The 25,097-nt window shown below is 43.0% G+C and overlaps 1 protein-coding gene across 1 annotated transcript in view; it reads left to right on the plus strand.

Moving 5' to 3' along the window:
* The window catches only part of LOC124385135 (NLR family CARD domain-containing protein 3-like), a 35,307-nt gene extending 20,036 nt beyond the window's left edge, over window positions 1–15,271 (plus strand). The window contains 10 exon segments of the mRNA XM_046848284.1: window positions 6,871–6,951; window positions 7,286–7,402; window positions 7,564–7,621; window positions 7,824–8,028; window positions 8,241–8,294; window positions 8,297–10,010; window positions 12,714–12,890; window positions 13,557–13,730; window positions 13,817–13,993; window positions 14,268–15,271. Of these exon segments, the coding sequence (XP_046704240.1) occupies window positions 6,899–6,951; window positions 7,286–7,402; window positions 7,564–7,621; window positions 7,824–8,028; window positions 8,241–8,294; window positions 8,297–10,010; window positions 12,714–12,890; window positions 13,557–13,730; window positions 13,817–13,993; window positions 14,268–14,304 (2,766 nt within the window). The 5' untranslated portion in view covers window positions 6,871–6,898 and the 3' untranslated portion in view covers window positions 14,305–15,271.
* Window positions 15,272–25,097: the final 9,826 nt, after the last annotated feature.

Below are 25,097 nucleotides of genomic sequence, written 5' to 3' on the forward strand. Positions count from 1 at the left end.
TTAAATGAAGGTTTTTATTATTGAGATATTTATTATTTGAGTCTGTGACTGCGCTGTGGAGGAATTTTACTCCACTCATCTGAATTGTTGTAATTCAGCCACATTGTAGGGTTTTCCAGCATGAACCCCATTTTTAAGGTCATGCCACAACATCTCAATAACATTCAGGTCAGGACTTTGACTAGGCCACTCCAAAGTCTTCATTCTGTTTTTCTTCAGCCATTCAGAGGTGGACTTGCTGATGTGTTTTGGATCAGAACCCAAGTTCCCTTCAGCTTGTGGTCACGAACAGATGGATGGACATTCTCCTTCAGGATTTTTTGGTAAACAGCAGAATTAATGGTTCCATTTATCACAGCAAGTCTTTCAGGTCCTGAATCAGCAAAACATCCCCAGAACATCACACTACCACCACCATATTTTACTGTTAGTATGATGTTCTTTTTCTGAAACGCAGTGTTACTTTTACACCAGATGTAATGGTACACACCTTCCAAAAAAAAAAAAACTTGTGTTTAGTCAGTCCACAGAGTATTTTCCCAAAAGTCTTGAGGATCATCAAGATGTTTTCTGGCAAAACTGAGACGAGCCTTTATGTTCGTTTTGCTCAGCAGTGGTTTTGATCTTGGAACCCATTTTTGCTTAGTCTCTTTTTCATGGTGGAGTCATGAACACTGACCTTAACTGAGGCAAGTGAGGGCTGCAGTTCTTTGGATGTTGTTGTGGGGTCTTTTGTGACCTCTTGGATGAGTCGTTGCGGTGCTTTTGGGGTAATTTTGGTTCCATGTTCCATTTTTTGTTCTATGTTTTTGCCATTTGTGAATAATGGCTCTCACTGTGGTTCTCTGGAGCCCCAAAAGCTTTAGAGACAACTTTAGAACCTTTTCCAGACTGATAGATCTCAATTTCTTTTTTTCTCATTTGTTTCTGAATTTATTTGGACCTCAGCATGATGTCTAGCTTTTGAGGATCTTTTGGTCTACTTCACTTCACACACTTCACAGGTCCTATTTAAGAGATTTCTTTAATGGTGAAGGTGTGGCAGTAATCAGGCCTGGGTGTGGCGAGAGAGATTGAACTCAGGTGTGATAAACCACAGTTTTAACAGGGGGGCAAACACTTTTTCACAGAGAGCCATGTAGTTTTGGATTTTGTTTTCTCAATAAAAATGTTAATTTAACAACTGCATGTTTTGTTCACTTGTGTTATCTTTTATAAATATTTAAATTAGTTTGATGATCTAAAACAAAGTGTGACAACCATGCAAATAAATAAGAAATCATGAAGGGGCAAACACTTTTTCACACCACTGTATATACACACACACACAAACAATATATAAAATATATATTTATACTTTAATAAAAAAAAAAGTGTGTGCACGTGTGTTTGATGTTCACCTGTTATGTTATTTGTATCCGTTAATCTCTGGTGAATAATGCAGTTTGATCAGTCTGCTCCAGTGTTCCTCTGAGCGCTTCTCTCTGCTCCAGCTTTCCTCTGAGCAAGACGTTCCACTTCAGCGTTCCGCCGAGGATGCCGCTCCGCTTCAGTGTTCCGCTGAGGGCGCCGCTCTGCTCGAGTGTTCTGCCGAGTGCGTCGCTCCACTCCAGGGCCACGAAGAGGACATCAGACCGCTGCCAGACCACGAAAAGCTTGCCTCCAAGTCCCTCTGAATGCAACGTCTCGCCTCCAAGTCCCTCCGAAGGCAACGTCTCGCCTCCGAGGCACTCCGAAGGCAATGTCTCGCCACCAAGTCTCTCCGCAAGCACCAGCAAGCTTCCAAGTCACTCCAAGGACGCTGTCGCACTTTCAGATCACCCATAAGTGCCGTTGTGCTCCCAAGTTGCCGCTCTACTCCAGTGTTTTGCCGAGGGTGCCACTCTGCTTGAGTGTTCCGCCGAGTGCGCCGCTCCACTCCAGGGCCACAAAAGGGATGTCCAAGTCCCTCCGAAGGCAATGTCTCACCTCCAAGTCCCTCCGAAGGAGACGTCTTGCCTCCAAGTCTCTCCCCAAGCGCCGTCAAGCTCCAAGGACCCCGTCGCGCTTCAAGATCCCCCCAAAAGAACTGTCGCGCTCCAAAGTCTCTCTGAGGGCGACGTTGAATTTCAAACTTCTTCTAGACGTGACGCCGCTCCTCAAGGCCCCAACGAAAATGCTGTTGCGCCAAAAGTTCCTCCGTGGGCGACGATGCAATCCAAGAACTCTCTAGAAGTGAAGTAGCGCTCCCAAGCCCGTCCGAAGGGACCGTCGCGTTTCACATTTCCTTCAAAAACGATGTCGCAGTCCCAAGGTTCCCCAAAGGGGTGCCATTGCGCTCAGCCTGATTCCCGCTGAGGGCGTCGCTTCGCTCCTGTCCTCTGCCGAGGGCATCACTCGGCCTCTGATCCCCCGCTGAGGTTGTCGCTCAGCCTCTGAGTGTAGAAAAAGAAAGAACAGACTCATGATCCAAAACATACTTCATTATCTGTGAAACTCTACTTGATAAATTATGTAAAAATATTATGCATAATTTAATTTTTCAATATTGATGGTTATAGGAAGCGACTGATTTCAGTAATTTTTTCCAAATGGTGTGCAACCAAATATTACCAACCAAAGTTAAGGGTGCCAATAATTTTGTCCAGCCCATTTTTGGAGTTTTGTGTGACATTATGTCAAATTAGCTTTTTTCCCTCCCTTTTTTTGTTTTGTTCAAATACACACAAAGGGAATAAACATGTGTATAGCAAAACATGTTAATGCAATACTTTTCTGTGAGAAATACTTGATTTTCTGGAAAGATTTCAGGGGTGCCAGCAATTTTGTCCATGACTTTATACAGCTGATGCACTACACAGTGACATGAGACATTTCTCCACCCCGCTTTTGCTAAATACTTGTGTAATTACTTACATGTTTCATTAAAAAGATAATTACAATAGTATTGAACCTTGTAACTAAATTATTTAAGGTGGCAGTTATCAAACCACTAGTAAAAAAAATCCCCTTCACCTGTCAACTGTCCAACTATAATAATATAAAACCTCCCCTTTATCTCCAAAATTCTAGAAAATGTAGCACAGCAGTTCTGCTCACATTTACAGAGAAATAACATTTATGAAATGTATTAGTCAGGATTTATTATTTAGCTTCATCATAGCACAGAGACAGCGCTGGTTAAAGTGGTAAATTACCTGCTGTTGGCCTCTGATCAGGGTTTTGTCTCCTTGCTGGTGCTGGGTTGGGATTAGGACCTTTTGACACCATTGACCATGATTTTCATTTTAATATGACTTTATATTTACATCTACATTTGTGGCATTTAGCAGATGTCCTTGTTCAGAGCAACATAAAAAAAGTGTTTTGAGTCTCTAGCAATGAATAAATATACACTGGTACACAAGATTACAAACTTAATATAAATATAACTCTTGAGGGTAGATGAGGTTAATGGCAATGTGACCATGTTTATGTCTGTAAGAGATGACAACAAAGATGGGTTTAAAACACATCTGATCTGCCAATTTGAGATTAATGTATGAATTTTAAGAACACAAAAGAACAATATATGTACTAATAAACACTAAGCATTACTGGCCTTAGGAGAGTCACCTTCAACAATGTCAACAATGTCTGTAGCGGAGTACCTTCAATATAAGTGTGTAAGCCCTGACTACAATTCACAACTCAAGTAAGACTGAAACTACAGTTCATTAATCACCTGAGAGAACTAATACGCACAGACCAACACTCCAGAATCAACTGAGTTAAATAGAGTTACAAGAGTGACCACTGTTCCTGCTCCTCTCCTCGGATCTGCCCGCTTCATCCCGTTCTGCCTCTGGATGGTGTTCTCTTTGATTGGAGGCGTCTCTGTGCAACTGGGAATGGTTTCACATTAACAGCCTGGAGATCCATAAAACACAGTAACACAGGAGCTTTGAAGATGGATTTGGACTGTAGTTAATATCAACAGTCTGCTACACTGACTACAGTTTGCATCTGATTACAATCACTGTACCTCAACATCGTTTATCTGTAATAAATGGACATTCGGTGCCACCCAGATGACGATGAGGTTTGATAAGGTAGTTGTGTAGAATTACGTCTGAAATCAAGGCTCATGTCGGAGCAGACATAACAATTAAGCGGCTCAATACTCAAATCGGATTTAGTTATTCACTAATCAATTACCAATAAGTTTCAAAACTTGAAATAATACATGAATGAGAAGGAGCAAATCAGCTTTATTGCAGTCAGTTCAGGCCCGTCCCATAGACAAAGGGAGAGCGTAGCCAACTGTACTCCTCCGGATGGGCCCAGGCTTTGGGACATCCGCATTCAGAACTATTTTGACGATTCGTTGATATTAGCTTGATCAGAGCTTTTGGCCAGTCTGCCATCAAGATGTCGTTTTCGCCTATGTATATGAAGGAACTGGGGTATAGACTAAAACACCAAAAAGAGTGTGCTTTCTCCAGTACAGAGAACTACCTTCTCAGGCATGGTGGGGGACTCGACCGTTATGCGGGCACAACTGTCTCGGGTTCAGGTCAAAGCTATTCTCATAACAGTCAAGAGAGTGAAAGAAGGTAAGTCACTCACTGTGAAGCAGCTCCAGAGGCTGCTGGGACTCATGGCAGCAGCCTTCAGGGTGATTCCACTCGGTCTCCTGCACATAAGACCCCTCCGGTGGTGACACAGAGACAGAGGGTTCTCCCGAAAGGGCAATCCACTCCTTACTATCAAGGTCTCACGGCGAGCCCTCCGAGCCTTAGATATACAGAAAGAACCTGCGTTCCAGTCTCAGGGCCCCGTCCTGGGAGTTCCTTGTCGTCGCGTAATGCTAACGACGGATGCTCCCTCACGGGGTGGGGAGCGGTCACGAGTGGCCGTTCTGCCCAAGGTCAGTTGAACAAGCTCCATCTCACGTGGCACATAGACTGAATCACTCATCCCAGACCTGAGGGATCGCCATGTGCTGGTCCATATGGACAGCACATCGGTGGTCTCTAACATCGACCACCAGGGGGTTCACAATGCTAGTCCATAGAAAAGCAGACGCTCTTTTGAGGCAAGGGCAGATACTCCGGGAATAAAAGATCCACCACGAGGTGGTGGAGCGAATATGGCAAAGGTCTTACAGAGCACAGACTGTTCATGACTCAGGAGACATCGCACTGTCCCCTCTAGGTTCTCCCTCACTCACCCAGCCCCCTTGGGGCTGGACGCTAGGGTAAAGACATGGCCAAGTCTACGCTTGTATGCCTTTCCTCCTATCAAGCTGCTCCCAGGAGTTTTGGAGAGAGTTTGCCAGGAAGGAGTCAATCTCTTCTCCGGGTGGCACCTTGATGCCCAGGCAGACCATGGTTCACAGACCTAGTGTCCCTCCTCGAGGAACCTCCTGGGGAATATTTTCCAGGAAAGATTTCCTCTCCCAAGCAAGGGGTACTCTGGTTTACGCCCACCCAGAGTTATGGAGCTGGTCTCTCTACTGAGGTAGCAGAGATCATCCTCCAATTGAAAGCTCCCTCTATGAGGAGGTCGTATGCCGCTGAAAGGTTCTATGACCTTGACTTTAGAGCCACTCCCAGCTCTTCTGACCTCACACACTAGGCAAGGACTGGTCAGTTTGGCATGATTGGACACTCATTCCAAAAGCGCTGAGACGCAGCTCGAATTCCCGAAAGATGTGTCTAGTTTACGTATGTAACCTTAGTTCCCTTAGGAACGAGATGCTGAATCTCCCTGCATCCCTGCCGTGCTTCCCTTCTCATTTTCAGAAGCTAGCATTGGCTCCATTGCATGTGCATTTTGTAGCTTCCTGGTCATGAAATCACCCCGCCAGTGACGTCGTGCTTTGCTGTTGGCCGGATTTCACACGTGATTCAGAAGCATTCCCAAAGCGTTGTGAGGCAGCGTCTCGTTCCCTCAGGGAACTAAGGTTACATATGTAACCTAGAGACGGTTCCAGTGACCACTGTTCCTGCCCCTCTTCTCTCCTCGGATCTTCCCAGTTTGTCCTGGTCTGCCTCTGGATAGTGTTTTCTTCGATTGGAGGCCACTCTGTGCAGCTGGAGATGTTTCTAATCAACACCTTGGGTGGTTCCATGAAATTCCGGAGTAAGAATGGGAGCTTTGAGGATGGATTTGGACTGAAGTTAATATCAACAGTCTGCTACACTGACTCAGGACTACAGTTTGCTTCTTATCTCCATCACTGCACCTCAACATCATTTATCTGTAATAAATGGACATTCGGTGGCACCCAGATGAGGATGAGGTTCCCTCTTGAGTCTGGTTCCTCTCAAGGTTTCTTCCTTCTGCATTTTGGGAAGTTTTTCCTTTACCACAGTCTCCACCGACTTGTTCATCAGGGACAAACTTACACTTATAAACAACATCTTCATTTTTATCACCACATTATCAGTGTAAAGCTGGTCTGAGACAATGTTCATTATTAAAAGTGCAAAAAAAAAAAAATAAACATGAATTGAATTAAACATGAAAAATATATGAAATATATATCTATACATTTATAAAAAGCCTGTGTGTGTGTGTGTGTGTGTGTGTGTGTGTGTGTGTGTGTGTGTGTGTGTGTGTGGGTTTGTGTGGTGTGTTTCTCCTCCTCCTTAATAAACCAGTTTGTCCAGTTGGAGTGAAAGCAAAAGTTTGTTGAATGTAAAAACAAGAAGTTGAAGGTTTCCAGGAGAAAAACACAGTAAGTGTAAATCTAAAGCTATAATATGTGAATGTTCTGATTCTACACTAGATAAAGTTCAGTTCAGGTGAATTTTAACTGCAGTCTCTCTCTCTCTCTCTCTCTCTCTCTCTCTCTCTCTCTCTCTCTCTCTCTCTCTCTCTCTCTCTCTCTCTCTCTCTCTGTAGGTGTACAGGTTCCTCTGTAGCAGTAGAAATGTCCTCCAGAATGAGCAACTCTGTGAAACAGGACATAAAGAAAGATGAGAGGTGAGTGAAGGTTGTGACTCTGTGAAAAATAGAAATGTTCTCACATTCACCAACACTAAACAGATCAGACTCTGATGTGTATCTGTGAAAAGTGACGAGTGAAGAGTTGAATTCAGCAGCTTTGTCTCCAGATGTTCAAAACCAGCTGATGATTAGTGACATTAAGCTACTGAGCAACACGTCTAACCCCAAGTTGTCCCTGTAGCTGGATAAAGTATGAAGGTTAAAGAATGGGATCAGTGTTAATAAGAACATCATCAGATTTTAACTCCAGTTTCATTATTCAGTGTTGCTGCAGAACAGTAATAATGATGCAGTGGTTGTGTGTGTTTAGTCTGATTCAGGGTAAGAGATCAGACTCACCTGAACCCAGCTGTGTGTCCATGAAGAGTGATGAGTCAATGTATCAGCCAATATACTTTAAAGACACAGACTGTACTACTGATCTGAGGTGAGGACAGTTGAATGTATGAGTGCAGTGTTTTATCACTCACACTCTCACATAATCAAACATCTCTGTAATATGTGTGTATTCACTGCTTTGTGTTTGTAGTTATGAATATGATTTATAGTCTTTATTCTACTTTTAACAAGTGTTTTATTTGTTCACAGACTGCAGAAGAAGAAATCAAAGATCACTGAGAAGAGTCATTTAGAGGCCATATTCAAGGTGTGTGTGTGTGTGTGTGTGTGTGTGTACGGAACAAAATCAGCAGCAGTAAGAGAGAACATGAGTTTAAACAGAAAAATACTCAGTGACTCGTCTGTGCTCTCGTCTAAAACCAGTTTGTCTGGATGTCTGTAATGAACACATGTTACATTTTTATGTTTTATATGAGTGTAGTGTATTTTCTGCTTCTGTTTTAAACCAGGATCTGGAGCACAAAGTCATCACTCTGCTACAGAATGAACTGAAGAGATATAAGAAGCTCCTGAGTCCAGATTACCCAGCATGCTCTGAGAGGGAGGTGGAGGATGAGGAGGATCAGAGCAGTGTCAGAGAGGGAGTGCTGAAGATCACACTGCACTTCCTGAAGAACATGAAGCACACAGATCTCGCTAACACACTGCAGAACAGTAAGAGCTCATGGGGTTCTAACATCACTTTATCTTCAGAGGAAGGAAACTGCTGTACATTTATTAAACACATCTCATCATAATGATGTGCTTTTATCAACACAATATAATAACACATCAGTACTGACATTCCATATGATATACAGCTATGAAAATATCAGTAGCTCACAGAGATGATCAGAGAGTTTACATTTTATTCTTCTTTTTATCAGAACTCGTCTCTGTGTACCAGCGAAAACTCAAATCCAAACTGAGAGAGAAATGTAAAGAATTACTGAAGGAATCTCACAGCATGGAAGCTCAGCACTTCTGAATGAGATCTACACAGACCTCTACATCACAGAGGGTTGGAGTGGAGACATCAATAATCAACATGAGGTGAGACAGATTGAGACAGTGTCCAGGAGACCAGCAACACAGGAGACACCCATCAAATGTAATGATCTCTTTAAAGACAAGTCCATCAGAAGTGTGCTGACTAAAGGAGTTGCTGGAATTGGAAAAACAGTCTCTGTGCAGAAGTTCATTCTGGACTGGGCTGAAGGAAAAGCAAATCAGGACGTCACCTTCATGTTTCCACTTCCCTTTAGAGAGCTGAATCTGATGAAGCAGAAACATCTCAGTCTGATGGATCTTCTTCATCACTTTTTCCCAGAAATAAAAGAATTACGATTAATAGACTGTGAGAGGAATAAAGTGGTGTTGATCTTTGATGGTCTGGATGAGTGTCGACTTCCTCTAAATTTCCAGAACAATGAGAGATTGTGGGATGTGACAGAATCAGCCTCAGTGGATGTGCTGCTGACGAACCTCATCAAGGGGAATCTGCTTCCCTCTGCTCTCCTCTGGATCACCTCTCGACCAGGAGCAGCCAATCAGATCCCTCCTGAGTGTGTAGACCAGGTAACAGAGGTACGAGGGTTCAGTGATCCTCAGAAAGAGGAGTACTTCAGGAAGAGGATCAGTGATCAGAGCCTGGCCAATGAAATCATCACACACATGAAGTCTTCAAGAAGCCTCTACATCATGTGTCACATCCCAGTCTTCTGCTGGATCTCAGCCACTGTTCTAGAGGGAATGTTGGGTGAAGCAGAGAGTGGAGAGATCCCCAAGACTCTGACTCAAATGTTCACACACTTCCTGATCTTTCAGATCAAACACAAGGACCAAAAGTACCATCAGAAATGTGACCCTGATCCTCAGCAGACCAGAGAGAGTATCCTGGCACTGGGAAAACTGGCTTTCCAACAGCTGGAGAAAGGAAACCTGATCTTCTATGAGGAAGACCTGAGAGAGTGTGGCATTGATGTCAGAGAAGTGTCAGTGTACTCAGGAGTGTGTACTCAGATCTTCAGAGAGGAGTTTGGGCTTCACCTGGGGAAGGTGTTCAGCTTTGTACATCTGAGTGTTCAGGAGTTTCTGGCTGCTTTATACACATTTCTCTCCTTCATCAGCAGAAATGTAACAGAACAACAAACCACTGATCTGTCTGATCTTTTCACCAAATCAAACATGTCTGATTTCCTGAGTTGTGCAGTGGACAAGACCTTACAGAGTCAGAATGGACACCTGGACCTGTTCCTTCGCTTCCTTCTGGGTCTCTCACTGGAGTCCAATCAGACTCTCTTACGAGACCTACTGCCCCAGACAGGAAGTAGCTCTCACAGCAAACAGGAAACAGTCGAGTACATCAAGGAGAAGATCAGAGAAAATCCATCTCCGGAGAAATCCATCAATCTGTTCCACTGTCTGAATGAACTGAATGATGATTCTCTAGTACAGGAAATACAACGTTACCTGAACAAAGAAGGTTACTGGTGTTTTAATAAAGTCAGACTCTCTCCTGATCAGTGGTCTGCTCTGGTGTACGTGTTGCTGAGCTCAGAAGAGAATCCAGAGTTGTTTATTTTTAAAAAATACCAGTTATCAGATGAATGTCTTCAAAAGCTGCTGCCAGTCATTGAAACATCAAGAAAAGCAGAGTGAGTAATTTGTCTGTTCATGTGCATTCTTGAGCAGAAGGACCTCAGTGTGTTACCAAATGGTTTTCTTGGTGACTGTGGTCCTGCTCCCTTGAGATCATTAACAAGCTCCTCCCATGTAATTCTGGGCTGATCCTCACCTTTCTCATATTCATCTCCAGCCCATGAGGTGAGATTTTAAATGGAGCTGCAGATCGAGGGTGATTGACTTCTCTTGTATTTTTTCCACTTTCGAATTATCGTGCCAACAGTGGTCTCTTTCTCACCAATCTTTTGCTAGTGGTGTTTTTAGCTGATTCCAGCCTTTTGCAGGTCTACAATCTTGTCCCTGAGGTCCTCTTACAGCTCTTTGGTGGTGGAGAGATTTGAATGGAAGAGGCTGATACAGTGACCGGTTTCTTTTCTTCACATAATGAGTTGATATTAGGAGTTCTTTCTTGAAGGTACAGAAATAATTTGGGTCTGTGGGTCTCAGAATTCTTGTTGGTTGGTTTTAGTTCTTTCTCTTTCTGTTAAAACAAACCTCCTATAATAATTCTGTTCATTTAAAAATAGACTGTTCATTTCTTTTAAGATTTCATGTCAAACATCAACCGATATCTATCTATCTATCTATCTATCTATCTATCTATCTATCTATCTATCTATCTATCTATCTATCTATCTATCTATCTATCTATCTAATTATTTAATTTATTGTACTGATCTTTAAGAATAAGGGAGATGTGCAGACCTGCAGTAACTACAGGGGAATTAAGTTGATCAGTCACACCATGAAGTTTTGGGAAAGAGTAGTAGAAGCCAGGCTGAGAGAAGAGGTGACCATCTGTGAGCAGCAGTATGGTTTCATGCCGAGGAAGAGCACCACAGACGCATTATTTGCTTTGAGGATGTTGATGGAGAAGTATAGAGAAGGTCAGAAGGAGCTGCATTGTGTGTTTGTGGATTTAGAGAAAGCGTACGACAGGGTGGAGAGAGGAGTTGTGGTATTTTATGAGGAAGTCAAGTGTGTCAGAGAAGTATGTGAGGGTGGTGCAGGACATGTATGAGGACAGTGTGACAGCAGTGACGTGTGGAGATTTTGCTCATCGGCCCAAAAACTAGTACACAGAAGCTCCAGCATCTCAACCTGCATTTAGACAGATGTTCTGTAACCACTAGTTAAATGCTAAAAAACCTGGGAGTTATTTTAGAGCGACTTGTCTTTCAAAAATCATATCAATCAAGTTACAAAAAACAGCTTCTTTCACCTTAGAAATATTTCTAAGCTAAGAAACATGTTATCTATATCTGATGCAGAGAAGCTCGTCCATGCGTTCATGACCTCCCGACTGGACTACTGTAATGCATTACTAGGTGGATGTCCTGCATCATTAATAAACAAGCTTCAGTTAGTCCAGAATGCAGCAGTCAGAGTTCTCAAAAGATTGAGAAAATATCACCATATAACCCCAATCTTATCGTCCCTACATTGGCTTCCTGTCAGGGATAAATGCACACCATTCACCTTGACTGTTGATTTCTGTAAAGCTGCTTTGAGACAATGTTTGTTGTAAAAAGCGCTATACAAATAAACTTGACTTAAGTTTCAAATCCACTAAAAAACTACTGCTTCTTACTTACAAAATGGTTTATCTCCATGTATCTCTCCAGTCTTCTAACACGCTACAATCCGTCACGCTCCTTCAGATCTCAAAACTCTGGACTTCTAGTAGTTCCTAGAATAGCAAAGTCCACTAAAGGTGGTAAAACATTCTCACATTTAGCTCCTAAACTTTGGAATAGTCTTCCTGACAGTGTTCGGGGCTCAGACGCACTCTCCCAGTTTAAGTGTAGATCAAAGACAAATGACTGTAGAAGACTGTAGAAAGATCATCACTCATAATCACACACTCCAGTACTCATGTTAGTTCTCACTCTCCAGTGTTCTGTAGTGTTTAAAGACTATAATCACACTCTTGATGTCACCCAAATGAGGATGAGGTTCTGCTTTTGAGTCTGGTTCCTTTCAAGGTTTCTTTCTCATAACATCTAAGGGAGTTTTTCCTTCACCACAGTCTCCATGCTGCTCATTAGGGATAAACATACACCATTCACCTTCACTGTTAAATTCTGTAAAGCTGCTTTGAGACAATGTCTGTTGTGAAAAGCGCAATAGAAATAAACTTGACTTGATAGAAGAGTATCTGTGAGAGTGAAAGGGAAAGTGTATAGGACTGTGGTGAGACCTGAGATGTTGTATGGATTAGAGACAGTGGCATTGAGTAAAAGACAGGAGGTGGAGCTGGAGGTAGCAGAGCTGAAGATGTTGAGGTCTTCGTTGGGAGTGACGATGATGGACAGGATAAGAAATTAGTTTATTAGAGGGACAGCGCATGTAGGACGTTTTAGAGACAAGGTGAGGGAAGTGAGATTGAGATGGTTTGGACATGTGCAAAGCAGAAACATGGGGTATATCTGTAGGAGAATGCTGAGGATGGAGACACCAGGAAGGAGGAAAAGAGGAAGACCAAGGAGGAGGTTTATGGATGTGGAGAGGAAATACATGCAGGTAGTTAGTTTGAAAGACGCAGATGTAGAGGACATGGTGGTATGGAGACAGATGATCCGCTGTGGCGCCCCCTAATTGGAGAAGCCAAAATAAGAAGAATTATTTAATTTATTGTGCTTGAGATGTTTTATATATGATCATTTCTGTCCCAGGCTGCGTTGGTGTAATCTGACAGAGGAAAGCTGTAAAGTTCTATCCTCAGTTCTCCGCTCAAAATCCTCCAGTCTGAGAGAACTGGACCTGAGTTGCAATTATGAACTGAAGGATTCAGGAGTGAAGCTGCTCTGTGCTGGACTGGAGAATCCACACTGTACACTGGAGATACTGGAGTAAGGTCACTTTTACACTGGTTATAATTTTTTTAATTTAAGAAATTATAAAATAGCATCAGGTAAGATTAGTTTTTGAAATTGGTGTGAACAGGATCATTTAATTTTAATAAGTTTGTGTTGAGAAGTGAGATTCAGTGCGAGTCTCATCATGTTTATTTGGGTTTTTTCTATGTTATGGAAAGTGCTCAGATAAATTGCTCATGAATGTGACTTGTTGTGTAAATGTCAGTAACTCTTATATGGGTAAACTCTGGATTCAGCATGATAATATTTACAGTAAAGCAATTTCTGATGGTTTCTGAGTAAATATGGACCCTCATCAGCCAAAAAACTGATTCTGGGAAGAAGATGACCACTTCAATACGAAAACCAATCCAAATTTACAGCCAGATTAACTCCATAATTTACATGGCCATTCTCCTGATCTGAATTCAAATGAGAATTTATGGATGATTGCACAAAGCGAATTCCTTTTTCTTCTCTCAAGCCTGTAATTGTTTAACAATATAATTGTTTGTAAAATACTACAGTAGTGTTTTATATTTTCTCTGTTTTGTCGCCTAATTTAAAAATACTAATTGCATTTCACAGTCTCTGTAATTGTACTCTGACAAGTAACTCAAAAGTCTAATCTAAAATGAAGTGTCATCGTTTCTCTTCCAGTCTTTCTCAGTGTATGCTTACAGAGAAAAGCTGTAGAATTCTGTCCTCAGTTCTCAGTTCAAACTCCTCCAGGCTGAGAGACCTGAACCTGAGTGAGAATAAACTGCAGGATTCAGGAGTGAAGCTGCTCTCTGCTGGACTGGAGAATCCACACTGTACACTGGAGATACTGAGGTCAGATCATCACAATGCACTGTAAATCCTGCATTTCTGTCATGTGGCTGTTTTAGACGAAAGGGAGTGTGTGTGTGTGTGTGTAGGGTGGTGGGCTGCAGTATTACAGTTGAAGGTTTTGCTACTCTGGTCTCAGCTCTGAGGTCAAACCCTTCATCACACCTGAGAGAACTGCATGTGTACTGGAATAAACCAGGAGAAACAGGAGTGAAGCTGCTCTCTGATCTACTGAAGGATCCACACTATAAACTGGAAAAAATCCAGTGAGTTACTAATTTACCTTTTTACCTTCTCTCTCTCTATCACCAACATATATAGTATTCATGAATAATTATTTAATAATATAATATTCTATAGTTTACAGTATGTGTGTACTATAAATAATGCACATACGAAATGCTGACTGTTTAAATTTGATGAAAGTTTCTACACTCACACACTGTATTAGGAGTTTTGGGCAGTGGGAGTTGACCAGTGTTTCATTGTAAATGTCTGTTTGTGTGACTGGTTCTTCACTTTATTTTCACTTCTCTGCAGGTTGGAGCAGTTTTTCAGTCTCACATGTAGAAGATAAATGATAAAAATTAGAAATCATAAAAATAATGCAGGACAGAAACAAGAACATAAGGTGAAACTCATTCAGATTTTTATTCAGAATGTATCGATAATGAAGTTAGAATTCTGTTTGGTTCTGGTTAATCAGAAGGTCAATGTAAGAATGTACCTTTTGTAACTTTGAATTCATCTTATCAAACAATTTAAGTAACAAATGTGCAATATGTTCTATCATGTAACTTGAGTATGTATATATAAAAATCAGTGGTGGGCCATGCATTTGGTACCTGGGTCTTCAGTGGGGACGTACCCGACTTAATCCACCTCTTAATACCACCGCTGTCATGTTATTATGCAATTACAGAAACCATCAATACAATACAAAAATACAATATAGCAACACGTGGATAAGTTTCTTTTCTAATTATGCTGATGTACGCTCTGGTCCATAAGTATTTAGTCAATGCAGTTATCTTTTTTTTTTTTTTAATGATCAAAAGAAAATTGTAGGATATGAAAGAATAGACTCCTGATCCAAAACATACTACATTATCTGTGAAACTATACTTGATAAATTATGTAAAAATTATAAGATTGCGCTTCACCGTACAGAGGGATAATCCCTTATAATACACCGTGAAAGCAATCTAAAATCACCTTAAGTCTCTATTAGTCTTTTAGTCACCTGAGCTTAACCCTAAACAAAATCAACATAGGCCTAGAGAAGCATCTCTGGGGAAAACTCTCAACATTTAGATTTGTATGGATTCCAGATTTTAGGCAGTCTTTGGCTACACAGACTTTGCATACAACTATAAAATATCTTATATTTGTAATTGATATGTTGCCCAACTTTTGATCCTGGGTAAATTACAAATACCTTGCTTAAACCCACATTATACACTTATCACATTTTAAATGCTTTGAATTGAAACTTTACATACATTGTGTAACTTTTGTGCAACTGAATTGTCAATTAAAATAAAATGTCTTTGATATTGGACAATCTGAATTTGTGTGTTATAGTGTTAGTCATATAATGTGTTGATTTAATAATACAAAACATACAATATATAATTATATACGGTATATAGAGAATGTGTGTGTAGGGGGGAGGGGACTGTGATGTAACCTTCACCTCTTGATTGATTGTTGATCTGTTTGGCAAGAAGCTTAGAAATGATCAAATGACGCACCATGTATGGCGATGGTTGTGACAGTCAAACCAAATGTATACAATGCATAATTATATGGCTCTGCTACATAAAGGCCCCTCCCCCAAACCTATGACACATTAGGAAAGAGTACTTGATACCATTAATGTTGCTTACATAAAAAGATTGACTGTAACATTAACTACAGTCCAAATTCATCTTCAAAGCTCCCGTTCTTACTCCGTAATTTCATGGAACCACCTAAGGCGTTGATGAGAAACCGTCCCAAGCTGCACAGAGTCGCCTCCAATTGAAGAGAACACTATCCAGACCAGGACAAAGTGGGAAGATCCACGAAGGGGGGAGGGGCAGGAACAGTGATCACTGGAACCTCAGTCCCAGTGTTTAACTCGACCGAGAGAGAGTGAGAGAGAAAGAGAGAGAGAGAGAGAGAAGAGGGTGACAGGAAGTGAAGGATATGGATTATTATGTGTCTTTATTGTTGTATGAAAGTTAATGTCACTTTGCAGTTTGGACTCCGGCAAGACTCGCTATGGCAACATAACTAAAAGGGAGAAGTAGAAGAAAACACACACATGAGGATCTCTGGGATAAGAGACGACCCACCACACCACCGTCAACAAACCTGAGTGAACGTGTGAGAGTGAGGAGACGACAGCATCCAAATATCCCAGTTCACCAAACACTCCATATCCATGATCCCTCCAGATCTGCTCCTTTACCTCACAAACACCTACTGACTAAAGACTCCGCTAAATAAATGTGTGTTCAGCCTCGACTTGAACACTGAGACTGTGTCTAAGTCCCGAACACTGATTGGAAGGTTGCTTCATAACTGTGGGGTTTATAAGAGAAACATCTGCCCCCTGCTGGAGTCTTCATTATTTGAGGTACCAACAAATAGCCTGCACCTTTCGATCTTAGGAGGCGTGGAGGCAAAAGCATCAACCAGTTTTTCTGCATCCTGTAACAACATCATATTTCTAATTTTAGCAATATTTCAGAAGGATTCAGAAGGATACTTCAGAAGCAGTGGGCCTAATACAGATCCTTGCAGAACACCAAACTTTACCTCAGAGAGTGTGGAGTACTCACCATTTACATCAACAAACTGATAGCGATCAGTCAAATAAGACCTGATCAGGGAGAGAGCTGTTCCCTTTATTCCAACAACGTTCTCCAGTCCAGCAAGCAGGAGATGATGATCAATGGTGTGAAAAGCTGCACTGAGGTCGAGCAAAACAAGTAAGGAGACAAAACCCTGATCAGAGGCCAATAACAGGTCATTTACCACCTTAACTAGCGCCGTCTCTGTGCTATGATGAGGCTGAAATCCTGACTGATACATTTCATAAATGTTATTCCTCAGTAGATGTGAGCAGAACTGCTGTGCTACAACCTTTTCTAAAATCTTGGAGATAAAAGGGAGATTTGATATTGGACTGTAGTTGGACAGCTGACAGGGTGAAGGTCAGGTTTCTTAATGAGGGGGTTGATACTGCAGTTTGAAGGATTTAGGTACAAAACCAGTGCTAATGGAAGAGTTAATTATTTTAAAACAGGTTCAATTCCCTCTGGAATGATCTGTTTGAGGAAACTTGTAGGTGAGGGATGGAGAATGCAGGTTGATGATTTTGATGAGGAAATAAATGAAATGAAGTCGTTCTGTTGAATAGGAGTAAAACTTTGTAATTGATGGTCTGTTATAATGACACTGCTGTCTACAGGGTTATTTATGAAGTAGTCTGGATTTATTTTAATCGTCTGGATTTCTTGCCTGATGTTTTCAACTTTATTATTAAAAAGTTGATGAAATCATTACTACCTATTGATGGTGTGTATGTGAGTGCAGTGCTTTTATTTCCTGTTCATGTTGCTGCAGTACAGAATAAAAATCTAGGATTCTGCTTGTTATTTTCTATGAGGGTGGAGAAATATGCTGATCAGCAGCACTAAGAGATTTTCTAGAACTCAGGAGATTCTCCTTCCATGCTATTTAAAATACTGTTCATTTTGTTTGACGCCATTTACGTTCTAATTTTCGAGTGGTCTGTTTTAAGGTGTGTGTATGATCATTATACCACTGTGCTGATTTATTCTCCCTGATCATTTTGGTCTTAATGGGAGCGCCATCATCTGGAGTATAACGTAACGTTGATTTTAGGTATTCAGCAGCCCAGTCGAGCTCTGCGGGGTCTGACGGAGAAATAATTAATATCGACATTTCCGGAAGATTATTGATAAAACTCGCTGCTGTAGCTGACGTGAATGTGTTTAACACGGTAACGTGGTGAGGTAGTAATGCAGTGTCTAAGGCAGATTTGAAAAGAGATGAGATAATGGTCTGAAATAACTTCAGACTGTGGAATTATGACAAAGTTTTTTATTTTTAACCCAAATGTTAACAATAAATCGAGAGTGTGTCCACCACTATGAGTGTGTCCTATAACATTCTGATTAATTCCAACTGAATCTAGAATGGACACAACTGCTGCTCTTAAGGAGTCTTCCTGATTATCAAAATGAATATTAAAGTCTCCAATAATTACTGCTTTGTGTAAAGAAGTAGCTAGATTTGTGATGAAATCTGCAAATTCTATGAGAAAATCAGAGTCGGGCCCCTGGGGGTCTATAAATAATAATTAGTGGAATTGACTGACTGGACCTGCTTTTGGACACTGAATATTTTATGTTGTTCTAAAAAACTTGCAATGTTTTACATTTGTGTTTAGTCTTTTGTGTGACGTTTAGATTAAAATTATAAATAGCTGTGACTCCGCCTCCTCTGCCATTTAGACGGGGTTGGTGTATGTAAATATACCCAGGAGGACTCGCTTCATTTAATGCTACATTTTCGTTCGGTTTAATCCACGTTTCTGTCAAACACATAATATTAAACTCCTGGTCGGTAATAATTTAGTTTATAGTAAGCGCTTTTGACGTGAGAGATCTAATATTCAACAATCCTATCTTTCGATCAGAGGTGCTGCTGTGCGTTCATCCTATTTAATTTAATGTTAGTCAGGTTACTAAAACAGACTTTCTGAGCATTCCTATATTTTGGTTTTGCTCGGGGGACAGACACAGTCTCAATTTGGTGGATCCTGAGTGACGACTCTGTGCAGCTAGCAGACGGTCGGTTTAGCCTGTCTGTCTGCTCCCTGGCCTTGGCGCTGGACAGTCACTTGTTAACTAGTGCTGTTCTGAGACTATGACCTATACTACAAGAAATGAGAGCAGCACCATCCCGGGTGGGATGGATACCGTCCCGCCCTAACAGGCCAGCCTTGCCCTCAAAATTGCTCCAATTATTTAAGAAGCCCACATTGTTTTTGGATCACCACTCGGACATCCAGCAGTTCAGCGACCAAACCTGCTGTAGGCTACATCGCCATGTCACATTAGGATGGGGCCAGAGCATGTTACTGCATCGGACATTGCCTTCGCTAATATACACACCTCTATAATATTACTCTTAGTAACCTCTGACTGTCGAAAGCGTATACCATTAGCTCCTGTGTGAAAAATTATCTTAGAGAACCTGTGGTTTTCTAAGAACCTAAGCTAACCTGCTATGTCCGGCGCCGGGGTTCCCATTATACACGTGACCTGTGCTGGTGGTGCCCCTAAAGGTCTAATTTCACATGCCTCAGAATAGAGTCTCCTAAAACCAGAGCTCTTTCAGGTTTCTCAGCGGGTGCTTCACTGAGGAGAGCAAACCTGTTGGACACGTGAAGGAAAAAAGCTGAAAGGAATGGTGTTCCCGTGGCCGAGCCTTAGAGTTAGCTTTGGCTTTAAGAGTATGCCACCGAGCCGTCACCCACTCACCCCACTGTAAGAGTTCTAATGCGGAGTCTGGGGAATACTAACTCCACCTAGGGCATCCAGACTTTTCCCTGCAGAACCTGGACTGTTCTTGCGCTCACTACTTCTCTTAAGACTGGATGCGTTTCTCTAATGCTACGATCTTCTCAAAGAGCAAACTAGCTAACACTTCTCACAAATAAAATAACAACGGAGAAAGACTGATAAAACATGTCACACTTCACACAACGAATGAACATGATGTTCGCCATAGCAGAGAAATTACGTACCTTAATGTGGTTACTGTAGGTTTGCTAAAAGGATGGAAATGGTAGTGGTGAATAGGTATTTCAAGAAGAAGGATGATCATAAGGTGGCCTATAAGAGTGGGGGAAGGTGCACACAGGTGGACTATGTTCTATGCAGGAGATGCAACCTGAAGGAGATTGGAGACTGTAAGGTGTTGGCGGGGACAGTGTAGCTAGACAGCATCGGATGGTGGTCTGTAGGATAGTTTTGGAGGTGAAGAAGAAGAGGAGGAGAGTGAGGACTGAAAGAAGAATAAGATGGTGGAAACTGAAGGAGGAAGAGTGTAGTGTGAGGTTCAGAGAAGAGGTCAGACAGGGGCTCGTTGGTGGTGAAGAGGTGTTGGATGATTGGGTAACTACTGCCGGAGTGATGAGGGTGGCAGCAAGAAAAGTACTTGGTGTGACATCTTGAAATAGAAAGGAAGACAAAGAGACGTGGTGGTGGAATGAGGAAGTGCAGGAGAGAATAAGGAGAAAGAGGTTGGAGAAACAGAAGTGGGATCGACAGAGTGATGAGAAAAGTAGGCAGGAGTACAAGGAGATGCGGCAGCGGGTAAAGAGGGATGTGGCGAAGGCCTAGGAAAAGGCGTATGAGGAGCTGTATGAGAGGTTGGACACTAAGGAAGGAGAAAAGGACTTGTACCGATTGGCCAGGCAGAGGGACAGAGCTGGGAAGGATGTACTGCAAGTTAGAGCAATAAAGGATGGAGAGGGAAATGTGTTGACTAGTGAGGAGAGTGTGTTGAGAAGATGGAGGGAGTATTTTGAGCAGCTGATGAAGGAGGAAAATCAGAGAGAGAGACGGTTGGATGATGTGGAGATGGTGAAGCAGGAAGTGGATAGGATTAGCAAGGACGAAGTGAGAGCAGCGATTAGGAGGATGAAGAGTGGAAAGTCGGTTGGACCAGATGACATACCTGTAGAAACGTGAAGATGTTTAGGAGAGATGGCAGTGGAGTTTTTAACCAGATTGTTTAACAAGATTCTGGAAGGTCCGAGGATGCCTGAGGAATGGAGAAGAAGTGTGCTGGTACCGATCTTTAAGCAAAAGGGAGATGTGCAGACCTGCAGTAACTACAGGGGAATAAAGTTGATCAGTCACACAATGAAGTTATGGGAAAGAGTAGTGGAAGCCAGGCTGAGGGAAGAGACGACCATCTGTGAGCAGCAGTATGGTTTCATGCCGAGGAAGAGCACCACAGATGCATTATTTGCTTTGAGAATGTTGATGGAAAAGTATAGAGAATGTCAGAAGGAGTTGCATTGTGTGTTTGTGGATTTAGAGAAAGCGTACGACAGGGTGGAGAGAGGAGTTGTGGTACTGTATGAGGAAGTCTGGTGTGTCAGAGAAGTATGTGAGGGTGGTGCAGGACATGTATGAGGACAGTGTGACAGCAGTGAAGTGTGCAGTAGGAACGACAGACTGGTTTAGGGTGAAGGTTGGACTGCATCAAAGATTGGCCCTTAACATTTTCCTGTTGGCAGTGGTGATGGACAGGTTGACGGACGAGGTCAGACAGGAGTCTCCCTGGACTATGATTTTTGCGGATTATATTGTGATTTGTGGTGAGAGTAGGGAGCAGGTGGAGAAGACCTGTAGAGGTGGAGGTACATGCTGGAGAGAAGGGGAATGAAAGTCAGTAGGAGTAAGACAGAGTACATGTGTGTGAATGAGAGGGAGGGCAGTGGAGTGGTGAGGTTACAGGGAGAAGAGGTGGAGAAGGTACCTGGGGTCAACAGTGCAAAGTAATGGAGAGTGTGTTAGGGAAGTAAAGAAAAGAGTGCAGGCATGGTGGAGTGGGTGGAGAAGAGTGTCAGGAGTGATTTGTGATAGAAGAGTATCTGCAAGAATGAAAGGGAAAGTTTATAGGACTGTGGTGAGACATGCAATGTTGTATGGTTTAGTGACAGTGGGATTAAGTAAAAAACAGGAAGGGGAGCTGGAGGTAGCAGAACTGAAGATGTTAAGGTTTTTTGGGGGAGTGACGAGGATGGACAAGATTAGAAAATAGTTTATTAGAGGGACAGCCCATGTAGGATGTTTGGTGACAAGGTGAGATTGAGATGGTTTGGACATGTGCAGAGAAGGGACATGAGTTATATTGGTAGAAGAATGCTGAGGATAAAGCCACCAGGAAGGAGGAAAAGAGGAAGACCAAGGAGGAGGTTCATTGATGTGGTGAGGGAAGACATGCAGGTAGTTGGTGTGAAAGAGGCAGATGTAGAGGACAGGGTGGTATGGAGACGGATGATCCGCTGTGGTGACCCCGAATGGGAGCAGCCGAAAGAAGAAGAAGAAGGTGGTTACTGTAGTGTGTGTTCGTAGTTCTGATGGGAATGGTCTCCACTCATTGCTTTCGAACAGGGAATAAATCGCTCTTGCAAAAGAAAATAAGAGACGAAACGGAGCCAACGGAAAGTAAAGGATGCAGTAAATCAAAGCGATATTTTGAGATTTAAAAGCGATGAGAGAGAAAAAAACTAAATTCAAACAATCAACAGGAAACAGATGAGTAGATGTTTTTTGGTCTGGTAGTGATTCTTTAAACTGTTTTTTTTTGCTTGAGCTATCTCCATATGGAAATAGCATATAGTGTGGGTGAGGTACATTTAGCTTATGTGACTGTGGCTTTAATTTTATTTTTCAGTGCGCACACACACACACACACACACACACACATATACACACACACATACACACACTCCAGGTGGGACAGAGCCACGGACAGAGCCTGCAGATCCCCGATCCTTTTCAGGGAGGAAATTGCCAAGGGGAAGGCAGCCTTAACCGACAGAAACCTGAAGGGCCACCTAGGCCAAGTGCTCGAAGGGGGGCTCAGATAGAGCCACCAGCACAACTGCTAAGTCCCAGACAGGCACTCTGGGTCACGTCCCGGGCCTCAGAAAGAAAGCGGAGGAAAGGTGTCACCAATGGGTGCCTACCCAGCGACTGCTCTGCGGGGGGGGTAGGGTGGGGGGATATATGTTGCAATGGCGGACATGTAAACTTTCAGGGTCAAAGCAAACTGTTCCTGTAAAAACCCTAGAACTGAACCAATCGGGCAGTTAACTGGGTCCAAGTCAAGGTGCTCGCACCATGACCTGAACAGACGCCATCGTTTGGCGTATGACCTCCTCATGGAGGGAGCTCTGGAGTGGAGAAGGGTCTCCACTACCTGGGTGGAGAGACCAGCTGCCATGAACTGTGCCCCCTCAGGGGCCACAGCCACAGCCTCCACAACTCCGGGCGGAGGTGAAGTAGGGTTCTGCCCGCCTGCGAGAGAAGATCCCTCCTGGGAGGAATTTCCCATGGAGGGCCCTTGAGTAGGGACACCATATCTGCAAACCATGGCTTACCCGGTTATCAAGGTGCTACCAGGAGGAGACGGACTCCATCCTGGCGAACTCTTTCCAGAACACCCGAGAGCAGCACGATCGGGGGAAAGGTGTACAGGCATAGCCTCGGCCATGACTGTACCATGGCATCCAGACCCAATGGGGCTGGGTGAGAGAAAGATACCCAGAGGGGACAGTGCAAAGTGTCATACAAGCTCCACCACCCCGGGGTGGAGTCGCCATTCCCCAGGCCTCGGCCCCTGTCTCGACAGGGCGTCTTCTCTGTCATTCAACCGTCCCAGGATGTATACGGCTCTCAATTAGGGGTGTCTGTCCCGGGACCACAAGAGGACCTCTCGCGATAGCTTGTACAAGGAGCGAGACCAAAGGCTCCCCTGGTGGTTGATGTATGAGACCAGCGCAGTATTGTCCGTGCGGACCAACACATGGCAATCACTTAGGTCTGGGAGGAAGTGTTTTAACCCCAAAAACACCGCCATCATCCTTAGGCAATTTATGTGCCACGAGAGACGTGGGCCGCTCCACAGACCCCGGGCAGAGTGGCCACTCATGACCGCTCCCCACCCTGTGAGGGAATCGTCTGTTGTTAGCGTTACGCGACGACAAGGAGGCGCTAAAATGGGGCCTTGGGACAGAAACGTTGGGTCCTTCTATACATCCAAGGCTCGAAGGGCATGCTGCAAAACCTTAATAGTATGATACGGATTACCCCTGGGGGAGAACCCTCTGCCCTGGAGCCACCACTGGAGGGGCCTCATGTGGAGGAGGCCGAGTGGAATTATACTGGACGTGGCCGCCATGAGACCCATCAGCATCTGGAACTGCTTCACAGTGAGTGGCTGGCCTTTCCTTACCCTCCAGACTGCGGTAAGGATGACTTTGATCCGGGCAGGAGACACACACCACGCCCAAAAAAGTGGTTCTCTGTACCGGAGAATGCGCACTTTTGCCAGCGTTCAGTCTAAACTGAAGCACTAATGCTCACTTTTACAGAGGAGTAACATTTATGAAATGTATTAGTCTGGATTTATTATTTAGCTTCATCATATCACAGTGCTAAATGCTACAAATATCTGATCAGGGTTTGTGCTGGGTTTGGATTAGGACCTTAGGACGTTTTGACACCATAAGTTTCATTTTGATTTGGACTTTATATTTACATCTACATTTGTGGCATTTAGCAGATGCCCTTGTTCAGAGCATCATACAAAAGTGCTTTGAGTCTCTAGCAATGATTAAATCTACAGTGGTACACTAGATTACAATTTAAAATAAACCAGCATACAACCCTGTTGAGAGTTTATTTATTTATTTATTTATTTATTTATTTATTTATTTATTTATTTATTTTTAACAAAGAAAAATTTAAAAATGTTAGTTTAAGTATTTCAGAAAGATAAAGGTCTTCAACCGTGGCTTGAAGATAGTCAGGGACTCCGCTGTTTGGACATCTAGGGGAAGTTCATTCCACCACCTCGGTGCCAGAACAGAGAAAAGCCTTGAAGTATTCTTACCTCTCTTTCTGAGAGAAGGTGTTACCAGTCAAGCAGTGCTGGAGGATATCAGACAGCATGGTGCAGTGCTCAGGTCTCTGAGGTAAGGGGATGCTGGTCCATTTTTGGCTTTGTAGGCAGGCATCAGTGTTTTGAATCTGATTCGTGCAGCTATGGGAAGCTAGTGAAGGGAGTGCAGCAGTGGGGTGAAAGGACACCAGCCCGGTGTGCCCGGGCACCTCAAAGCCCAAATTCACAACAGATCTAATGATGCATACGTCCACATATCCATCCTTCCTGCTTATAGAAGGTCCCTGAGGTTGGCTTTTAGGGGCGAAGCTTACCAATATTGGGTCCTCCCGTTCAGCCTAACGCTCTCACCTGCACTTCACAAAATGCAGGGATGCGGCTTTGACCCCGTCCAGGCTTTGAGACATTCGCATCCAGAACTATTTTGACGATTGGATGATATTAGCTTGATCAGAGCTTTTGGCCAGTCTGGCATCGAGATGATGTTTTCACCTATATGAAGGAACTGGGGTTAGGACTAAAACACCAAAAAGAGTGTGCTTTTCCCAGTACAGAGAACCACCTTCTTAGGCATGGTGGGGGACTCACAACTATCTCCGGCTCGGGTCAAAGCTATCCTCATGACAGTCAAGAGAGTGAAAGAAG

Source organism: Silurus meridionalis, chromosome 4 (genome assembly GCF_014805685.1).
Source record: "Silurus meridionalis isolate SWU-2019-XX chromosome 4, ASM1480568v1, whole genome shotgun sequence".
NCBI lineage: Eukaryota > Metazoa > Chordata > Actinopteri > Siluriformes > Siluridae > Silurus > Silurus meridionalis.